We start from the raw sequence: 21,754 nt of genomic DNA on the forward strand, positions 1-21,754 counted from the left end.
TGTGGCCAACAAAGTCCAATTCAGCATTTTCAGAGCTGAATGACTCATGACTGCTTCTGTTCTGGGGCACTGTAACAGGGGGCACTCTCAGGGCCAGTCTGCCATTGGCCCACCCACCTGGTTCTGAGCTGACCACCCACCTCCTCTTTGCCACACCTTGTTGTAACATAATTACATTGTTAATAAGGCAGGAGGAGGCTGCCCATTCTTGCCCCAATGCCAGAGGGCACTATCTGCAGCTCCATTCCTCCCCTACACCGCAGCCCAAGTCTCACAGATGGCATCCACACTTCTTAACATCACTAATCCCACACTGGGCCCCAGTATCCCCCAGTCCAGACCCCAGCTAGATCCCTCCAATCAGGCAGCATGCTCCACCCTCATTCTGGGCTGCTTCACTCCCTGAGCTCTTTCCCGCTCTCAGGCGAGGTCCCCCCAGGACCTTTGGCCTCACCTCCAAGGCAAGTTGGAAATGCCAGGCCCTCAGGTCTGGGTATCCCTCACAGTAGGCCTCTGGCCTGTTCAGTCCCAGCCCTAGCATTAAGCATTTGAGGGTGTTACAAGTCAGGCTTCTAGCTCACTCCCTAACCTGGGTCCACTTTCTTGGCTCTACAACAGGGTAGCCCACCTAGTCATGAGAAATGGGGTTATGAAGGCACCCCAACCCACCTTCCACTGTGGTAGTCACTGGCCTGGTATTTCCTGGGGACTCCCACACCATTAGGGGCCCCACCAGGCCACCCACTCCCAGCAGGGTAGTTTTAGGCCATGCCTAGGAGCCTCCAAACTATCCCCTTAAGTGCCCATCCTTACCACCTGGATGTTGCATTCAGCCTTGCAGCCAGGTGATGCTTCTGCCTAGCCCACCAGCTGGGAACTGCCCCATTTATATAGGCAGCCAGAGTTTGAAAATGGCCGCCGCAGTCAAGCACCTGCTGGCTGCTTGGCTCAGCCCTTAAAGTGGCAGGCACCCACAGTGCCCTGCCACAGCCACCCAGGTTTCAAAGCTCATTCTGCAGTGGACACGGGTGTTCGTGCTTATGGGTTGGAGGCAGCATGGCACAAGACCTCAAAGATCTTGAGAAAGAAATGATTTATTACAGCAAAAGTCTACATTCTCTGGAAAGAGAGGATTGTGTCATCATAAGGCATTTTGGTGGTGGTTAAATGTACTGAAGAGTCTGGCAGCTATCCATATAGGAGAAAGTCTGTAGTTGGCTAAGGTCGTAGATCCTGGCAATGACTCTTTAAACTCGGGAATACTGGGGTACAAGTTGCCAGGGGCCTAGCAGGACTGCAGGGCCTTGTCCAGATAGCTTTGTTGGAAGACTAATTGCAAATACTGCCCTAAGCAGGAGAACAAGGAAATGTATTCTCAGGGGAGTGCACAAACTCAGAAGAAGTGGCTGTCTCCTTTCCTCCCATAATTTGCAAAAGGGCAAATGTTGCAGCTCATCCGCTGGAACGGCGGACGTGTTCTTGAGGGAATGGACACTGCAACTATGTCAAGCTTCCCAGAGGGAAAACCCTCAGATCAGCAGTGTGTTTGACTGGAAACTCAGCTGGCAAACCCAGGCATGGAGGAGCGTGGCATCCTCTCACAACAGCTTGCTGTTCTCAGGGAGAAAGAAAACTGGTCACAAGAAGGGAAAACAAAAACAACAGATGAGATTAAAATTGGTTGAGGTTGGCGATGTGAATGCATCCTATCAGAAAGACACTATCTCAATGCATAAAAGATTCAGACTACATCATTTATAACATGTCAACTTCTTTCTTTCTTTTCTTGTTCTGTCTGGATGGCCAGACTACCATTTAAGGCTCCTTTGGGATAAAAGAGAGAGCCGAGACAGGGCAGTTTTGTTCAGGGGTTAGTGTAACCACTGCTCTTGAGTCAAAAAAGTTGTAAAACATTATTAAGCTTCCTTATGAAACCAGAGGCTTGGAGCAATATCCTCCCCCTCAAACAGGGACATACATGAGTCTTTCCAGAAAAAAAGCAGCACGAAAGACCAGCAAAGCTAAGAGGGGAGGCAGCAAGAAAGCATCATGCAGGACTGGAAGCAAGACCTTGAGAAAAGGGGGAAGAGATTTAGCTGAAAGGAGGTTGAAGCTGCAAGCAAAGAACCCATCTCGTGGTGAGTTCCGGGAAACAGGACTTTCCATGGTCGTGGTCAGTAAACAGGCTGGCATCAAAGGAACACGCGGCTCCATGAACAATTTCTTTTCTTAGGCTGAAGAGATGACATCTGAGCTAACAGATTTCTGTAGCCTTGACGCTCCATGCACTGATTCACTCGCCACGGCGCAGGGCATCGTTTGCATAGCTGGGTGCAAGCCTGAATAGAAGAACGTGCGGTCAGAAGTCACGGCTCTGGTGGTGCTGGGCCCTCATTTCAGGTGCTGTATACCCCAAAATAATCATGTGCCTCCACAGAGCACAGAAAGAAATCCCAAGCACCATGAATTTTAAGATCTTTTGCTCTACAGCCCACTGACCCACAGACTGAGCGCTGATGGATCCAAGCTGCTTGTTTCAAATGTTTATTCCATGGGCTATCAGCTCAGAGCTCTGAAGAGCATCCAAGTGTTGTGCAGCCAAACAGCCTCGTAGATCCACACACCCTCACAAGGATCATCTGGCCACTAAAAGCACCAAATCCGGCCAGAGTCCAGTTCTACTTGTTCTCCAGGCAAAAGGACGACCCAGCTGGGGGGACGAGACACCAGTGCCTAGCGTCAACCACGCGCTCATCAGCATCAGACAAAACAAGCATTTGCAAGCTGCACCATCATGGCTGGAGTGAAGATAAATACTTCTAATTGTGCACACGACATGCAAATGAGCATTGCAGATTTACGTTCTCCGCTGTATATCAGCACAGAGCCGGGTTTAAAAATAGGATTGCTAGATGCTCCCCTAGCCAATCCCCCCATCGCATTGGCTGGAGCGCTCCTGTTTATCTGAGCATTAATCACGGCGGGACTTGGGCGAGTTACTCTCCTGCTGGCTGACACCAACCCAGACACAGCGGGGCTCACTGAAACGTGGCGGGACCCAACGCACGACCGGGCGGTGAATGTGAAGGGCTATCGGCTGTACAGGAGGGACAGGACGGGGAGTGGGGGTGCTCTACATTAAGGAGGGATACGCATCCTCACCAGGTAGCACAGTCAGAGGAGGGGCACACGGACGTGCTCTGGGTTAGGATACAAGGCAGTCGAGGGGAAAGAGACTTCACGGTGGGGGTCGACTACAGACCCCCCAACCACGGGGAAGAGCTAGACCAGGAATGCTTACGTCAGCTCACGGAGGTAGTCAGGTCAAAAGACGTGGTCATTATGGGGGACCTGAACTTCCCAGACATCTGCTGGGAAGAGCGGTCAGCCAGGTCTGACCGCTCACCTAGGTCCCTAGCCAGAGTGCAGGACCTCCATCGAACCCAGGGGGTGCACAGCCCCACCGGGGAGACGCCGTGTTGGACCTGGTGCTGGCCGCGGGTGACGACCTGGGAGGGGGCTGTGGGTGCTCGACCCCCTGGGCGACAGCGATCATCGCCCGCTGGGATTCACCATCCAGTGCAAGGTGGCAAAGCCATGCAGCAAGGCAGCGGCCCTGGATTCAGGAGGGCGGACTTCAATGAGCTAAGGAGGATAGTTGAAGAAGCACTGAGGTCCCGGAGGGGAGGGGAGCCAGTTGTCCAAGGAGAGTGGTCGCTCCTTAAGGAGACGATCCTCCAAGCCCAAAGGGAGGTAATCCTAGCATAGATCAAAGGGGGCAGGAGGGCACAAAAGCCCCACGGCTCATCAAAAGCATCCGGGAATGTTTTCTAGCTAAAAGGGAGGCGCACACCCGATGGCAGGGAGGGGACATCCCCAGGGAGGACTACACTGAGGTTGCTCGGGGATGCAGGGGGGCAGCCAGGAAGGCCAAGGTGGAGATGGGACTGGGACTAGCTTCCCAGATCAAGGACAAGAAGTCCTTCTTTAAATACATGGGGGGCAAAAAGAAGGCACCGGGTAATGTGGGGCCCCTGCAAGACACGCTAGGAAATCTGGTCATCACACCAGACGACAAAGCTAACCTATTTAATGACTTCTTTGCTTCCGTTTTCCTGAGCAGGGACCAGATCAGCCCCCGCACCGGGCTCCCCCCAGGCCCCAGGGGAGGCGCACCCAGGCCCAGGGTCAGGGAGGATCTAGTCAGGGAACGCCTGGCAGGACTGGATGTATTTAAATCAGCCGGTTTAGACAATCTCCAGCCCCGAGCGCTGGGGGAATCGGCTGCGGTCATTGCGGGACCCCTGGCACGGCTGTACGAGCACTCGTGGGGCTCTGGTGTGGGGCCGGAGGACTGGAAGGGGGCCAATGTGGTTCCCATCTTCAAAAAGGGGAGGAAGGAGGACCGAGGAAACTATAGGCCCGTTAGTCTTACATCGGTCCTGGGGAAGCTTTTTGAGAGAGTTATCCTGGCCCATGTTCACAAGGGGCCGGGGGGAGATGATGCTCAGGGGCAACCAACATGGGTTCATCAGTGGCAGGTCCTGTCCGACCAACCTGGCGGCCTCTACGACCAGGTCACCAAATCCTTAGCTGCAGGGGTAGCAGTGGACATTGTCTTCCTGGACTTTCGGAGGCCTTCAACACTGTCTCTCACCCTGTTCTCATTAAGAAACTGGGGGGCTGCGGTGTCGACCCCACACAGTCAGATGTGTCGCCAACCGGCGGGAGGGCCGCACCCAGAGAGCGGTGGTGGACGGGTCATGTCCGACCCGGAGGGACGTGGGCAGTGGGGTCCCCCAGGGCTCGGTCCTCGGGCCCGCACTGTTCAACATCTTCATCAGCGACTTGGACGAGGGGGTAAAAAGCACCTGTTCAAATTTGCTGATGACACTAAGATGTGGGGGGACGTGGGCACGCTAGAAGGGAGGAATAGGCTGCAATCAGACCTAGACAGGTTACAGGGGTGGGCGGATGAGAACAGGATGGGATTCAACACTGACAAGTGCAAGGTGATGCACCTCGGGAGGAAGAACCAGCACCATACCTACAGGCTGGGGGACTCTCTTCTCGTCAGGGCAGAGGCAGAAAAGGATCTTGGAGTCGTCATTGATGCCAAGATGAACACGGGCCGGCAGTGTGGGGACGCGGTCAGGAAGGCCGACCGCACCTTGTTGTGCATCTCGAGCAGGTCCAGGGAGGTGATCCTCCCCCTCTGTGCGGCACTGGTCAGGCCGCAGCGGGAGTACTGTGTCCAGGTCTGGATGCCGCACTTCAGGAGGGACGTGGACAGCACGGAGAGGGTCCCGAGGAGGCCACTCGCATGGTCAGGGGCAGCAGGGCAGGCCCTACGAGGAGGCAACGGGACCTGAACCTGTTCAGCCTCCACAAGAGCAGGCTGAGGGGGGATCTTGTGGCCCGTTACAAACTAGTCAGGGGGGACCAGCAGGCACTGGGGGAGTCCCTGTTCCCCCGAGCACCGCCAGGAGTGACCAGGAATACCGGTCCCAAGCTGGCGGAGGGGAGATCCAGACTAGACATCAGGAGGCGCCACTTCACGGTCAGGGCGGCTAGGGTCTGGAGCCAACTTCCAAGAGAAGTGGTGCAGGCTCCTGCCCTGGGCGGCTTTAAGAGGAGGCTGGACAAACACCTTGCCGGGATCATTTGACCCCAGTACTCTTCCCTGCCATGGCAGGGGTCGGACATGATGATCTGCTCAGGTCCCTTCCGACTCTCCTGACTATGAAATGATGAGTTTTGTGGTGGTTTGTGCATTCCTCTCTGCTGATTGATGGTCACTCTTGCTGGGAAGGGCGAGTGGAGAATGGGAAGGCCAAGCTGGCCCCTGCGAAACAAGTACTTGCAGGAGGGCAAGAACAGAGTGGCCCCTGCACTCACTTGGGGGTCTCGCCAGGATGTTCTCCCCCCTGTCGAAGGCAGAAAGAACCAAGGCAGCACGTTTCCCAAGGGAACTAACCCACCTCTCACATCAGTCACCGGTTCCTGATGTGATGAATAATGAAGCAGCTTTTATGTGCTCCAAAGAAATATGTATTTCTGCCTGCCAGGAGGGAGGTGGTGAAAGCGGGTGCTGTGGGGGTGAAAGGCTGGGAACAGGGCAGGTATAAGCACAGCACTGCCCTGCTGCTTAACTCAATTACTGCTTAATTCCATCCTTTGTTAAACTTGACACCGGTCTCTAGAAGCAAATCACTGGCTTTAGAAATAACAGGGCTCCTGCCTCTATTTTGATTGCATCGCGCAGCTGCCCATGAGAGGCTCTGAGTATCAGCCTTAGGGCCCCCGCCTCGCAGACACTTCAGACAGGCTTCACTTCCAGCATGTAGCTAATCGCAGGGACTTCGTCAGGGTTGCACATCCGAGGACGCGCTATTGACGAGTTAGGAGGAGTCCCCCAGTTCTGAGTAGGAAAGAACAAAAGGCTGGTGGGAGCTCTGTGATCACAACAGACCTGGTTTATTGATCCTGTGGTTCTCCCACATGCTGTGCAGGTTGGAAGATCCTTCCTCCACCCATTCACCCACCCCTGCTGGGAGGCATTTCACTGTTTCCATTTCATTTTGACTTGCTGCACTCAAATGCATGGGCTGGCTATGCGGGAGGGGCAGTACACAGCTTTTCTGGGTAAATAATGATTAGCTGTGAGCTGTTGTCAGGAGCTGGGGCTCTCCAAAGTAGGAGTTACATTGAGGAAAGCACCTCAAATGCAATGGCTGCTTATGGAGCATGTTTTAAAAGTGCACCAAAAGCAATGGGTGCACTCAAAGGGGCAGGCACCCTTGCAGTCATCACCTAGCCATAGTTCCCTACCCCAGCAGGGGAGGGTTGAGGGAGCAGTGAATTTTGCACCCATTAAACTACAAGGCAGCAGCAGTGTCACGGTGAGTCGGTGGAATGGCATCAGCAGGGTCTTTTCCACAGAGGTTAGCGGTCACTTCAAGGCTTGGTTGGCCTAGAGGTACAGCCACATCTGCCCAGAGACACCCTTCTACCCGTCTCCTAAGTAGCCAGGCCCCTACCTTGCTCCTTTCTGAGGGAAAGCTGAGCTGCAGTTAACACCTTCTTCTTTCATTTGCTTTTGGCCAATGCCGCCTTTTGGTGACATCTGCAGCAAAATCCATTTCATTGCCTTCCAGGTAATTCAGCCTGGAGGCTCTCGGTGCAAAGGGCTCCACGGAGGGCAGACAAAGAGGTGACAGCTCACTAATTTTGCCTATCGCTGGCTTCTCTTCCCATCTGCTCAGATTCCTCTTTCCGGTACACGGGCAGTCCCGACAGCCTCCGCTCTCGGGCACCCATGATCACCCCTGACCTGGAGAGCGGGGTGAAGGTCTGGCACTTGGTCAAAAACCACGACCACGGGGACCAAAAGGAAGGCGACCGAGGCAGCAAGATGGTGTCCGAGATCTACCTGACCAGGCTTCTAGCTACAAAGGTAAGTGCCACGCGCCCGGCAGCTGAATAGATCTGTCTGATGGGATGCATGGCATAGCCCCTGTGTAAAGGCCCACAGCTTGCAAATGAAGCCCCTTCACCCTTTGGTGAGCAGGTAAAATGAGCGTAGTGCAGCTGGGCACAGCAGTGGGGCACCGGGAACCTGGTCCCTAGATTGCGGTACAGCAGGAGCTCCTCCGCGGTGCAGCCGGACCTTCCTTTTAAGGGCTCGACCTTGCTTATTCCTCCAGGCTGTAGAGCTGTACCACTGTTACAGGCTAAGTACAGCCTGGTGTCCCCCTCCCCTCACCCTCTTGGTGCTGATCCCGGCAGGGTACGCTGCAGAAGTTTGTGGACGACTTGTTCGAGACCTTGTTCAGCACCGTGCACCGCGGCAGCGCGCTCCCGCTGGCCATCAAGTACATGTTCGACTTCCTGGATGAGCAAGCGGATAAGCACAGCATCCACGACACGGACGTGAGGCACACCTGGAAAAGTAACTGGTAGGGACACGGGAGCAGGGACAGACCTCCCCCAGCCCGCTGTCATTCACACACTTGGCCCCTTGCCCTTGTCTGGGAGGCACAAGTCCTGCTCGTTTGCTTTCGTGGTGGTGGGAGTGGGGACTAGTGATTCTCCCCACCCGGCCGTGGTGAGGTGCAATGGAAGGAGGGGATTCAAAGCTCCCCCGGCAGGATGCTGGATCGGCTGTCCCCAAGAAGACTTCCAGCCTTTTGCTGTCCCAGTCATGCAGCTTTGGACCCCCAGGCAATGCTAGCGTTGCACTTGAGCCACGATCCCGAGTCGGGAGCTGCCGTACCCCTGCTCTTCCAGTCCCAGGATCCCTGAGGGCTACGCGCGCTCGTGCTTTAGCCTTGGAAAGCCTCACGGAGCTGTTGCAACTCCATCCGGGTCTGCACAGATGCCTCCTGCGGTCTAACTCACAGCTCGCAGTCTCCACATGACTGACAGAGCCAAGCAGAGCTTAAACACAGCCGAGAGTTAAGCCAAGCGCTCCTTCCCTGTCTGCTCCATGCTCCGCACTAATCTCTTAAAATCGGGTCATTTTCTCGAGCATGAAGCATCCAGAAAACTGTTAACGGCTTCCGGTGGTTTCCCGAGGCTATTCTAGGGTAAGCGAAGATACAGCATGTGGGGTTTCATGGAGACCCTCCTCCCCCTTACCGTCCGGACAAGGGCATCTTCCATGTCATTCCCCTGCAAGGGGCTTTCGGTGCAAAAGGCTGCAGGGAGGCGCAGCAGACAGATGACAGCTCACTAACTTTGCCCATCGCCGGCTTCTCCTCCCTCCTGCTTTGATTCCTCATTCTGGTACACGAGCAGCCCCAGTAATTTCCAGATGCCTCCAGCTCCTCAGTGCCGGGGCCCCATTTGTCTGCCAGCAGTAGGTGGAGGCTGCATAGTGCAAGGCGCTGTACATGGAGAGAGATGCAATGCAGGCCCCAAGGAGCTAACACCCAAATAGGCAAGACAAGCCTTGCTGACCACAGGTGGGGAAACACAGTTCAGTAACTTGAAGGGTCCAAGGCAGAGCAAGGAATTTAACTGATTCCCAGGCAGTGCCTTTAGCCATAAGCAGAGAGGCTGTTCAACGTATTAGTCTGAAGACAGCCGGAAGGCCAGGTAGGCACGCACCTCTATAGATGACCTATATAAGAGGTGCACAGACAGCACCACAAAGCCAGCTTCTCCTCTGTATCAGGATTTGTGCTCTGGAGAAGGCAAGGGAGGTTTGCACCTTCAAGCCAGGCTGCCAAAAGGAACAGAAGTGGGGCTACTCGCCAGCCCTTCTGGGCATGGTAGCATCACGGGGGGGATGCCACTAATGCTCCAAGGTGGCAGCTCAGTTAGCAGCTGCTCCTTCCCAAATATTTCTGGCAACTCCTGGAAGGTTTCTGCCAGGGCGAGAGGGCTCGCTCCGAACCCGCGCAGCTGACACAAACTGCGGCTCGGATTCCACGTCCTCCAGACAACCGGTGTGATTATGGCTTTGCCTTGGCTGTGATTTTAGGATTAAAAGCTCTGTGGGTTAGACATTTCCCTCGGAGCTGGAAAAAAAGCTCAACACATGGGAGCTCCAGCAAGATTTTGTATTCCTCCCTTCTCTCCCCGCACCCCCCGTCCCCCTTCCCAATCCCTCGGGGCTTAAAAAGCCTCTAATCATCGCATCTGCAAAAGCTGGATTCCCCACCAAGGCGATGGGAAGCTAAAAACAATTTGCAGAGAGCTTTAGAGGAAGGAGTTATTAGGATAAAAATGCTGGAAGCCCGAACGAAAGCAGCACGTTGTAAGCTATGAAAGGAAACCGTGCCGAACAACAAAGGTTTCCCACTGCAGCTGTCGAACCTGAAGGACTGGGGCTGGGACTGACGGCTCCTGCCACCCCCTTGGCTCTGGCACCCTTTGCCAGTGCTCCACAGGACAGGGTGGGCAGGGGCCAGCCTCAGGGAGCTGGGCCTGATGCAGGTAGCCGAGCCAAGGTCTGTCCCAAAGGCACCGGGAAGTCAGAGACAAACAGACCCCAGGCCCAGTTAGGGGTTTGGTAGCGAGGTTCGCCCAGTCCTACTCGCAGAGCCATTGCTTCTGCCTCGTGCACGCCAGGGTTGCAGAGCAAACGGGCGCCTCACTTGCATGGGGAAGGGAAGCTGCCCTCCTGCCTCTCGGATCCGGGCTCGCTCTTTACTCCTGTGCTCTTCCTCAGCCTCCCGCTCCGGTTCTGGGTGAACGTCATCAAGAACCCCCAGTTTGTGTTCGACATCCACAAGGGCAGCATCACGGATGCCTGCCTCTCGGTCGTGGCCCAGACCTTCATGGACTCCTGCTCCACCTCTGAGCACCGCCTGGGCAAGGACTCCCCCTCCAACAAGCTGCTGTACGCCAAGGACATCCCCAGCTACAAGAGCTGGGTGGAGAGGTCAGCATCAGCGCGTGGCTGGGAGCCGCGGTGGCAGCAGCGTCTCGCCGTGCCCGTGGAGGGCCAGATCCTCCCTCTCCCTCACTCTTGCCTCACTCTTCCCCAGGTATTACGCCGACATTGCAAAGCTCCCGGCCATCAGCGACCAGGACATGAACGCTTACCTCGCGGAGCAGTCGCGCCTTCACGCCACGGAGTTCAACATGCTGAGCGCGCTGAATGAGATCTACTCCTACGTCAGCAAATACAGCGAAGAGGTGAGTGGGGTTTCTCTCTCGGGACCGGCCGGAGAGACAAGGGTCGGCAGACGGGGTGAGGACCGATGGAGGCAGAGTTCCCCTCTCTCCCCTCCAAGCCAACTGGGAAGTCAGCGGGGCTGAAGGTTTCTCTGTGGCTCCTTCCACCCGCCCTTGTCTGTGCCTTGAGGGCCTGAAAGCCTGTCACTGTGTGGGTGATGCAGAATCCCAGACCTTTGGGACACCCATGCAGTCCAGCGCACTCCTTAACACGGTGGAAAACCTCCTGACCCAGCAAACCTCCTCGAAAACGCCTGTCTTCTGGGAACTGCCAGCGCAGCCTGAGTCCCACTGCGTGGGGAAGCAGGCTTGCATTTGCAGAGAACTCCTGGCAGCATGGGCTCCTTTAATGAATGCATCACTTGAAACCAAGTTCTCACCATCTGTTCCCCCGCTGCATTTGCAGGGCGAGAAGAAGCTATTTTGCAATTACGTCCATTAAAAGGAAGGCTTTGGGCGTCTAATTGCACGTATGCATTGGCAGAACCGTGCCACGGCTATTTTCCGATTAGGGGTTCACATTTCAGAACTTGCATGTGGAATGAGACAGGCGAGAGGGAGTCGGAGACACCGGGGTGGGAATGGCGGCATCACGCTGGCGCTGTGCAGCAAAGGGGCTGACCAAGCGGCGTGGTGGCGGGATGGCACAGCCCTCGCCGCTGGCTTCCGTCTTTCATTATTTACATCTCTTTGGGAGAGAAGAGCTAAAGGGAGGGATTTACTGTATCAGGCCAGGCTCAGCTTCCAAGCGCTAAGTGCACCTGGACTAGGGAACGTGCCTTGAGCCTCCCAGTCCCTGGAGAAGGCTGGGCAAACCCAAACGGGCTCGGGCGTTTTACGCTAGCCGGCTTCCAGGCTTTCAGTCTCACCAGGATCATTAGGTCTTGCTACTCTATTGCCCAAGGAGAGGAGTCAGCATACTGCACCTACCCTAGAAACTGCTGCTGCCTGTTGCCATCAACCCCCACTGGGCCACGAGCCCACCCACGAGTGTCTGTCTGTGTGTCTGCTCGACCTGTCCATCTCACGCTGATTTCTTTTCCTCTTGCTTTGTACCAGATCATCGGAGCCCTGGAGCAGGACGAGCAGGCGCGCAGGCAGCGCTTGGCATACAAAGTAGAGCAGCTCATTGGTGCCATGTCTATCGAGAGCTGAAGAAAGGACACGAGGCTCAACAAGAAGGGAATAGTCACTGCAAAGACTCTCGGGAACTAAGAGTAAGAACAAGCAGGGAAGGCACTGGACACCTATAAGTACTGAGACTTCCTCTGGTGGGAGCAGAGCTGAGCCCAGATACCTACTGAGTTCAAAATCACTTAGATTCCAGTATGAGCAGACAGCTAGAAAGACAATGCATCCCCAAGCCAAATAGGGTCCAGATGGATCAACTCTTCAAGTCGTATGTATGGAAGAAGGAAGTCTGGAGGCCTCCATGACTGCTGCTTTGCATGAAAACCGTGTGATGTATATTAGGAAATCATAAAAACTTTATTTAAAGGGGGGTTTTTTTTAGAAAAAGAAAAAGAAAAAAAAAAGCAATTTAACAAAAACCACGGTGGCCACCGAGATACTTCTGCCAACCAAGTTCAGTTCCAAATCTTCTCTCTCTCTCTCTCTCTCTCTCTCTCTCTCTCTCTCATGTGAGGTTCCTGTAGTGTGTGGCTCAGCCATTCAGAGAACTGACTCTTATGCTAATAGGAAAGTTTGGAAAATCCCATTATTCCTCTTCCTGGGAACTTACAAAAATATGAGCACAAGTTTGCACCAAAACTTTTTACACAAAGGAAAATAACAGTTTAGCCGGAAAGAAAGCCAACAGCTGAGTAAATTATAGGCACCGGAAGGAACTTTACCCGAGTTGCAAAACCATCAGAGCATTCGACCTCTTTGTCTTGAAATCCAGCTTTATCTGTGTATTTATATAGTGTCGATATATCTATTTTTTTTAAATCCCACTTACCGCTGAAGGAGGAAGGATCTGATTTTAAACTTTCCCCTCTTTTATTTCCATGCTGTTTCAACACAAAGCTCCAGCCAGGTGCCACCATTCAGCGGGATCTTTGTTTGCTTGACATTCGGGTTCCTAAGGAGTGTTCTGCCTTTTGTGGTGCGCAAAGCGAAGGAAGTCGCGTGCGGTTTAAACTGAAATTGGTGCATTGTAGGTTTCTGCAGGTGCAATTTGAGCTAAACCAATTGGCTGACCGTTCCCAGTCAAGCAGAGCTGGGCTGGAGCTTTCTTAGTCGCTTGGAGTGCTGGCCGGCTAGCGCTATTCTGTTCCAGCTGCAATGTGATTTCTTGCGGTTGAAACACACACACAAAACCCAATGTTTACAGCAAGTGATACTTGAAAAGAGTAGACATAGTGAGATGATGTATTTATTGCTTTTCTGTTTAAGACTCTCTTACCCTTACAGACAAAATGAGGACAGACGCCGTTTGCATTTTTCTCCCGGCATACGCAAGGTCACCCAAGGTCAAGCCTAAGACTTTTATTTCCATTTGAGGGAGGGGTAGAAGTTTCTGTGCTAGGCAAGAGAAAGCCGTAACCCACACAGTCCGAGTGCCAACTCCCGTTGTCGTCGTCGTCTTTGTCTCTGTGTCTCGTTCGGTAGGTTTGGTTTCTAGCGGCCAGAGCAGCCCATCTTCTTGTGGTCACTAAAAGACAAATGTATGTGAGTGTTATTCCTTTAAAAGAGACCAAAGCTTTCATGTCCTTTGAAGAGTGCCAAGAGGTAGACGGAATGCTGTAAATATTTCTCTCTGTAATAAATATTGATATTTGTGCAGGCTGCAGTGGGGAGGACAAGGTGATTAGACCTAATGGAAATAGAAGTATCGACCATGCGAGCCTTGGCGATTGCAGCAGAGTAGCTACGTGGGTCTGTCTAATGGAATCAAAACCCGATGGGAAAATGCCGGGCCGTAAGTTTCCCTGCAGAGAGGCTAGGAACAGCTCGGCTGTGAAGGGGCTGACCCCAGGCTAGCCGCTTCACCTGCGCGGTACTCTTTCCCCTGCTTCTGAAGCGGGGGGAGCGGTGTTTGGTGGGGTGAAAAGATTAGCAAAGGCTTGGCAATGTGAAGCGCTGGTCAAGGTCTGGCTGAAGCCAGAGGAGCACGGGTGCTTTGCCGTCTCACACGTGCGGGTGCTGCGTGCTAGGTACTGTTACGACTTACGCAGGATCCGCTCCGCCGCAGGACTCCGGTAAAGCAACCGCATCCTCCCGAGAGCATTAGAAGGGCTGTGGGGAGGGAAAGGCCTCGTGTTACTGGGCCCACAGACTCACCCCCACCACGCTGGAAGGAGCTGAACCTACAGTGCAAAACCATTGGACTATACAGCCTTCTCGTCTTGAAATCCATCTTTGTCTGTGCATTTGCACAGAGCTGAAAGGGGAGTCAGTGGCTGCAGGTGTGGCTGAAGCTCGCCTGTACTTAAGCTCTCGTTAGTCCCCGCTCACAGCCTGCGCCGCAGTCCTGCACTGGGGTCCGACTGCCTGGGCCCCTGGGCTCGCAGAGCTGTGCCACGGTCGTCGGCAGTCGGTGCCGGGGCAGGGCTGGGGTCTTAGCTTGCTGCCAGGGCAGAAGATACCACTTCACAGCCAGCCACCACCCCCATCCCAGTGCTGCAGAAGGGAGCTGGGAGCTCTCCGGTCGCGGGCGGGCGGGTTCAAACTGGTGCTTTAAGTAGGCAGCGAGAGTCCCAGGAGTCTGAATGCAGACAGCAACAAGGAGGGAGGGAAAAGCATTCAGAGAAGTACTCAGGAAACTTGCTGTTTCAATTATCCTCCATTGAAAGCTGCACCGAGCCCACTCTCCTCTGGTAATCCACTTAGGTGAGTTTCTCTGGGCCCTATTAGTAGCTCGAAAGAAATACTAATGACCAACCTGGTGCAATAAGCCGTAGTTTTTGACATTCGCTGCAGCCTAAGCTTTGTAACTAGAAGGCTCCGATTGACTGAGACATGGGTACAAGAAGGGGATCTGTGGAGACCAGCACAGAGACAGGCTGCCTATCATCAGCGGGGTTTCCTTCCCAGGTTCCCTTACCTGCACCAGGAGTCTAATTACACAGACAGAACAGGGAGAATCTGCCAGGGCATCCTATTAAAGCCTGGCATCCCAACCCGAATAAATTCACCATCTAGTCATTAGAGCAGTTGCTAACTTGACCTGCCCTCTGTCGCTGACATTGCATAGAGGCAGATCTGTGATATGCCCCCAAAAGACTTCAGTTTCCCCAGGTTTTGCTGTTGCTGTTCACAGCAATCCCGCACATGATCAGTGCTCACCTTTGTTCAGCCTTGCATTCTGGTCACAGCCATTGCTTCAAGTATTTCTTGCTCCCGGTTCGCTTTGCCTGCTTAACTGTTCTCCAGAGTCGCTTGGCATCATTTCTGCACCCTGATGGGAGAACTCCCATGCTCCTGCCAGGATCTGCTTAGGACCTTGTAGTCCAAATTCCTTCCTGTCAACTCATCGACCATCCCCTGTCTAACTAGGTTTAGGCCTGGAACAGCGGGCTTCTGCTAGGAGGCATCACGCACGCCTCGCCCGTCTCCCTGCCCAGCCGCCTTCTCCAGCGTGGGCTCCCTTTGCCCTGTTCTTCGGTCTAGTGAAGGCTGAAGTCCCTGCCTACAGCTCCCTGGAGCTGTGGGGATACATTGCAGATCCTAGATCTCTTGCTTGCTGTATAAAGGTCATTGCACAAGCCTCGGGGGTGGCACTATGCAGAGGCTGTCTTTACCAGCATGCAGCATCCACGTTGCGTGCTACAGCGCCCGAGGCCGGGTGTATTCATCAGTCATGCTTGGAATCATAGAAGACAAGGGTTGAAGGGACCTCGGGAAGTCACATCTAGTCCAGCCCACTGTCCAAGCAGGACCCGCCCCAACTACGTCATCCCAGCCAAGGCTTTGTCTACCCAGGTCTTCAAAATCTCCAAGGATGGAGATTTCACAACCTCTCTGGGTAACCTTTTTCAGTGTTTTACTACCCTCCTAGTGACAAGGTTTTTCCTAAGATCTAACCTAAACTTCCCTTGCCTCAACTTGCGCCCATTGCTCCTCATTCTGTCTGCCCCACTGAGACCAGCCCAGCTCCATCCTCTTTGCAACCCCCCGGCAGGGAGGTGAAGGCTGTTATTCAATCCCCCTCGGTCTCCTCTTCTCTACTTGTTTCACCCCTTAGCATCATTCTCCTCCTTTGCTGTCTGGAGGCTTGGAAAACAGCTGTGGGGCTCCTCATCCCACCAAGTGCAGAAGACTAGGGAAAAATCAAAATGCTTGCAGGGCTTGGATGTCACTGAGGAGGGAACGAGACATGTCTGATATGAAGGGTTGGTGAAAGGGGCAGCTGCACATGCTCGAGGAATGCTCCTAAGCACAAGGAGGGAAAGAGAGTATTTGGGATTCATTCCTGCGTGTACGCAAAGGCATCTGAGGAAAGGGGGAATGTGCCTGCCTCCTGGGAGCATTAATTAGATTGCGGCATAGCATCCCAAGGGAAGCAGCTGAAGCCAAAGCGTTTGAATCGCTTGAAATGGGACCGGACGTAGTAAGGCAGCCAAGGGGGCAGGCTGCTGCAGGCAGGGGCAGGGGTGGCTGAAGTGTGACGGAGCAAGTCTCTTCAGCGCTCCTTTCTTTGGTTCTCCTGAATAATGGATGCTCGCAGGAAATTATGTGGCGAAGCTCTTGTGATCCGATGCCCAATTTACAGCCGACTTCTCAGTCCTCTGGGGCTGGCGCTTCAGATCTCGGCACGGAGCGGTCTGCGTGCTGCAGGCAAGCCCCGCGCCAGGTTCGGTCGGCAGGGAGGCCCCGGGTTTGCCGCAGATGAAATGATTGCACATCTAGCTCTGCGCCTCCTTCCCCGCACCAGGCCGGGTGGGAGAAACGCGCCCAGGCGTTTTGATTCTCCGGTCGGCTTTGTTTCAGGTGTTTCGACATCAAAGCAGAAGACGTCATTTCTGGACTATCTGTGTCTGGTGCTGCTGTTTAAATAATTCCATTTAATCTTCTGCACTTGAGCATTATCCAGAGCCATCAAAGCACCCACTCCAAGGGGTAGCAAGGTGCTAATCAAATGCTTCTCCACCTTGAAAGCCTTTTTGAAAACCCCCTATGCCGGAGTCCTAACTCCTAGCCAAGCTTGCCTCTGCCTGGACCTTGCTGCCTTTGCCCCACAGTGCTGTATCCCTCCAAGAAGCAGGCTGACATGGAGCTCAGATGGCCCACTCCTTCCCACAGGAGAGGCAGGGGAGGGGGTTGCCAGGTACAAAAACCCGGGAGAGCTAAGGACAAAACCTCTGACGCCATCCTAGGTCCAGCTGGGTGGGGAACGGACTGTAGCTTAATTCATGACAAACAAGTGTTATGAAAAACACCCCAGGGCCAGGCTGTGAAGGAGCAGAGCCGTGGAAAGGGGGACTGAGATGAGTCATGGACCTGAATCTGCGGATGCGGGAGGCCAGCCTTTCCCCAGGAAATCCCAGTGCCGGGTGATAAAACCCTTCACCTCGCAGGTGTTCAATGCCTTTCCCCTGTGACAATCCCAACAGCCAGGCCACCCGTGTCCTCTTAAGAGGACATATGCCACTGCTGGTAAGGGTTTTATATGGAATTTACCCAAAAAAAGGAGCCTTTCCCTATTCCATCCGCCTCACGGGTGGTCTGCAACGTCCAGGCTGAGTAGGGGAGCCCTGCAGCAGGACCCGGCGGTTCGGTGTTTGTGCTCCGGGCTCTGTGTGTAAATGCATAACGTGTACGAGTGCCCTACACGAGCACGAGTCCAGGCGTTCAGCTGGGGCTGCTGGGTGGGCGCCTCCCGCCTGGTGCCCGCTGTGGACGTGCACGCAGGGTCGGGTTTGCAGGGTTGCTAACCGCTCGCCGCTGCAAGGGAGTTGGAGGGAAGCTGGGTTGTGTGTCGCCCTTGGGCGTGTAACTCCACCTGGGGCAGAGCAGGGGCCGGAGAATTATTCCAGAAACATTTTTTTAAGCCTGTGCCTGTACTGTTTCCCATTAGCAGCTGCAGGGCAGTGTTTCTGGCTGTCACCGGCAGCTCTGTTTCATTTTCCAGGGCTGTCAGCATTTACCTGTCATGAGGACTTAGTTCACCAAACTGAATGAAACAAAAATAGATGGACTCGAACAAGCTGGGCCATCAGGGGGAAACCTCAGCAGTGACTGTGCTGCGCAGGAAAGACAAAAGGGTTCAGAAAAGGAGGACAAGCAACCAGCATCCGCGATGCATTTCAGGGCAGCACAGCTTCAGTCATCCTATTTCAGTAGTCCACGTGTACCATAAACCGTCAGCCAATAACGCGGAGCTGTGACGTTGTATATAGTGACTTGCTAGGTAGAGCTAGGTGAGCGGTCCGATCTGTTCTGTGAATGTGTCTTCAGTGAAACCTCCACGATGCCCCCTCCCCGCCCCGCTCCGCTTTGTCCCAGGTCTCTTGAGATCAGCAAGCGAGGGGCCAAAGGCCTTACGTGTGCGACACATACACAGCCGCCCAGGGCCAACGTGGCCAGGGCAGTCACGCTGTTGGAGACATTTCTTTTGGGATGAGCTGTTTGTTGAAGGAGCTGTTTGACTTAGAAATAGAAGCCCGTGGGGTGCGGTTCAGAGCCTGAGCACCCCAAACTGCAACACCGACGTGTCGCTCAGCCAGGCCAGTTCGAAGGGCAGGGTCTTAAAAACTATGAAACCTTTGAACATACTTTTCTTCTCTTAGAAAGAGGAACAAAAGCAAAATATCTCTGCCCAGTTCCTAGCCAGCGAATGATGTATCCACCCAACCAGGAGGGAGTACGATTCCCTCCTACCTCCACAAAGGCCCCCAATTTGAAAGAAAGTGCTTCATTTTATTCCCTTGCCTCTTCAAAAGCCCGTTCTCCAGGGCTCCTGGTCTAGTTTGAGGCAAAGTGAGAAGCCAGAAATCCTGGTAACGTGCTGAGCGCTTCTTCCAGACTCAGTTAAGGACAAGTGTGCAGTGCAAAGCTTTCTTAGTCTCTGTCCTACCCCTTTTGATCCCCTCCCTGGTTTACTGGTCCTGTTAGCAGCGAGCCAGCTTTGGAGACTGTCTCAAAGAGGGCCTGGGGGCAGGAGGGGAGCCCGGCTGTCCCCGGATCCGTCCTGGGTTTTGTGGCAGGCACAGAGCATCCCACCACAGCAGCCGTGGGGGCAGCGCGAGCACGGGGGTGTCGTGTCCCGCCCCATGGGCAACCCGCAGACTGGAGCAAATGGCTAAGCAAGCAGTTCCTCCCCTTGCCAGAGCAGCTGTGGCTGCCATAGCTGTCAGGATTTTGCACGAAATAAGTCAGGCCTTTGAATCCAGATGAGACGCCGTGTGTCCTGCCCGTGTTGTTTATGCTGCAGTGTCCGTGTGTTTATCCCTGCTGGCTAAAAACGCCCATCTGCCGTCATGTGAGCTGCCCTCTCACCCCTTTGGGTGGAAGAAGTCCCCGTCCCAATCCCCATCTTCCCTCCTTGCCATTGGCAAAAGGCTCCAAAGATTGGCATAGCCCTCACCGCAGGGGCACGCGCCCAAACCCCAGCGCCTGTCTCTGGAGCCTGCAAACTCACGGTGGTCACCTCCTGACCAGGCTTTCCCTTGCCATATCTGGCCCCTGTGCTGCATTTGGGCTGGGGAAACCTTGAATGCTGGTCCCCTCCTCTCCTGGCCAGAGCAGGCACGTGCCTGAATAGGGAGGCGTCAAAAAATGCAAGAGCCCCGGCCTGTAGTCCTTACTTCCGCCTCATTCTTGCTAGTACTCAGAATGAATCACAGCCAGCTCCATCCCCGCCGTACCGCGGAGAAAGTTCACTTGCTAGGGGCACCTTCTGCAGGGGACGGTCATGAAAAAGGGAGGGTGTGAAGGTAGCAACCAATTTTAAAAAAAAAAATAAAAAATGTGAGTTTTAAAGCAAAGATATGTGGGGTTCCAAGGGCTCTTTATTTATTTGACCCGTCCCTTACAAATTAAAGAAATGCCCGTCATAAGACCCCTTTTTTATTATTTTTATTTTTATTTTATTTTGGTTTTGGTGGGCTGGCAAGATACACTAAATCTGACTGTATACTTTGTCTGCACCACACAGCCCCAACCCTTTCCCGCCCCGTCCACCTGTCCCCGTGATACTTGACACACTGGAGTTCTGTATTATATTTTTTTTTTTTTTAAATGGTTGTCTGGTTTTTGTTGTTTTTACAAGTGTTGTGGGGAAAAAAATGTAAGAAAGTTTAAGTATTTAAAAGCGTTCCAAGGAGGAAAAAAAAGGGGGTTTTGTTATTATTCTAATATATTATTGTGTACCTATTGTAAATATGAAACACTCCTATTTTGCAAGCCAAGGACTCACTTTGTACTGTTGTTATATATAAATAAAGTTTACTGGTTTCAAAAAGAATCTGGAGTGGGCCCTTACTGCCTGGCGTGCGGTGCGTGCGGTTTATTGTGAATACTGGCGCGAAATATTTACTTGCTGCATCGCACCAGAAATAAATCAGTAGTAGGAGATCCAAAATAAAATATTTAATGTCCAATTTATTTTTACAGCCTACGGAGCCCTTGGCAGTCACAGGGCTGGACCAGAAGGTAAAACACTGCCCTCTAGCTCGCAAGCACCCGCACGACGACTTTGGTACTAATTAGGGAGTAGGAGAGAGATGTTTCTGGTAAGAAGTGAAAAGGAGCCAAACTCTTTTTCTTTTCACGCTGCTGGCAGTGGCTTGGGAAGGGCACCCCCGGGAGCAGCTGTCTGAAGGATTTGTCTGTCTTCAACTGTTTGCAGAACGACGCTGGGGCAGCGCATCTGGTGGAGCCGAACCACACAAGATAACTTTGCGTGGATGCTCTTCCAACGCAGAAGAAAAGGAACGGCGCGTAAGACCTAGCAAGTAAGCGCAGGCACCGCAGCGTGCATCTGCTGTAACTCCCCGCGGCTGCTCTCCTCGAGAGGCAACAAGCAGCCCGCCAGGCACGTCACTCTTGAAAAGGTTTTCTCCCCTCTCCCCCTGCGCTTCAGGGTGCTCAAAGAGTGACAAAGTGGGAAGCAGGTAGGCTGGCTGATGAGATCGGGGACGGGGGTCAGGACATCTGTGACCTGTTTGTAACTAGAGATGCACAAAGCTCTTGGGTCAGAGGTGATATCTTTTATTAGACCCACTAAATAGTAGCAAAAAAAAAAACCCCTTTCTTTGCTACTATTTAGTGGTTCTAATGAAAGCTATTGCCCCTGACCCAAGAGCTTTTTGGTCCTCTCTTTCTCAAACCAACATAGCTGCAAAATGAATCCTTGCTTGCATCTATGCACCTGCCTCACTGTGTCAGCTGAGCTCTTAGGTGCCTCAAGGCAGGGTCTCACCTGGTATAACTTGTCAGGGATCCTTTGACAGGATAATCCCCAGGCTCTGGCACTAACTCTTTGCGCTTAGACTGGAGCCTGGTTTACCTTAACTGTTCATTTAGACACAGGCAGGCCTCTCATTTCTCCACTTACCTTTCCCCCTCTCTAGCACGAAGGGTAATAACACTTGGCCCCCGGTGTGCTGAGATCTTCCTGTGCTCCGTGGAAATGCATAGCCTTCTCTCCTCTCTCGGGTCCTGAAGCGCAGACAAGTGACTTAAGGTTTGCTGTTTTATCAGCTCCAAAATAGAGGCGGCAGGGATGAGCTCTCTTTCCAAAATGCATTACTGACTTCAAACCAGGAGCGAGAGCTCGGGGGAAATCTTTATTGGATGAAGTAAATAATGAACAGTTTGCCTCTGCTTAAGCAAGAGGCATGTGAGCGTTGTTTACAAATACAGACGGGGCTGAGTCTGGGGCGCTCTTCCTTCCCTGACAATATTGGTCCTGGGGGTAAAACGGATTTTGCTTCCTTTTCATAAATTCAAAGTCCTGATTTAGCAAACACAGCAAGGCATTTGCAGAGGAGCGGGAATCAGCGAGTGACTTTCTCAACAGCTGTCTGTCAACTTTAATGACCAATATGGTTGCAATTACAGCAATGAACTTTCTCTAATGGTCCCAAATTACTCTGGGTGATGGGAAGAGACAGAAAAACAG

General features: G+C 53.3%; 1 protein-coding gene and 1 long non-coding RNA gene across 2 annotated transcripts in view; one reads left to right on the forward strand and one right to left on the reverse strand.

Annotated features, from left to right (window-relative positions):
- Positions 1 to 13,509, forward strand: part of PLXNA2 (plexin A2) — a 264,936-nt gene extending 251,427 nt beyond the window's left edge. The window contains exons 28-32 of the mRNA XM_019546861.1: positions 7,266 to 7,456; positions 7,789 to 7,958; positions 10,178 to 10,390; positions 10,497 to 10,647; positions 11,746 to 13,509. Of these exons, the coding sequence (XP_019402406.1) occupies positions 7,266 to 7,456; positions 7,789 to 7,958; positions 10,178 to 10,390; positions 10,497 to 10,647; positions 11,746 to 11,841 (821 nt within the window). The 3' untranslated portion in view covers positions 11,842 to 13,509. The remainder of the gene's footprint in view (positions 1 to 7,265; positions 7,457 to 7,788; positions 7,959 to 10,177; positions 10,391 to 10,496; positions 10,648 to 11,745) is intronic.
- LOC109317904 lies at positions 12,607 to 21,381 on the reverse strand. The gene is made up of 2 exons (XR_002103140.1): positions 21,188 to 21,381; positions 12,607 to 13,342 (listed from the first exon to the last, which is right to left on the reverse strand). It is a non-coding gene; the product is annotated as an uncharacterized LOC109317904 (long non-coding RNA).
- Positions 21,382 to 21,754: the final 373 nt, after the last annotated feature.

Source organism: Crocodylus porosus, unplaced genomic scaffold, assembly GCF_001723895.1.
Source record: "Crocodylus porosus isolate Cpor-Errol unplaced genomic scaffold, CroPor_comp1, whole genome shotgun sequence".
NCBI classification, from domain to species: domain Eukaryota; kingdom Metazoa; phylum Chordata; order Crocodylia; family Crocodylidae; genus Crocodylus; species Crocodylus porosus.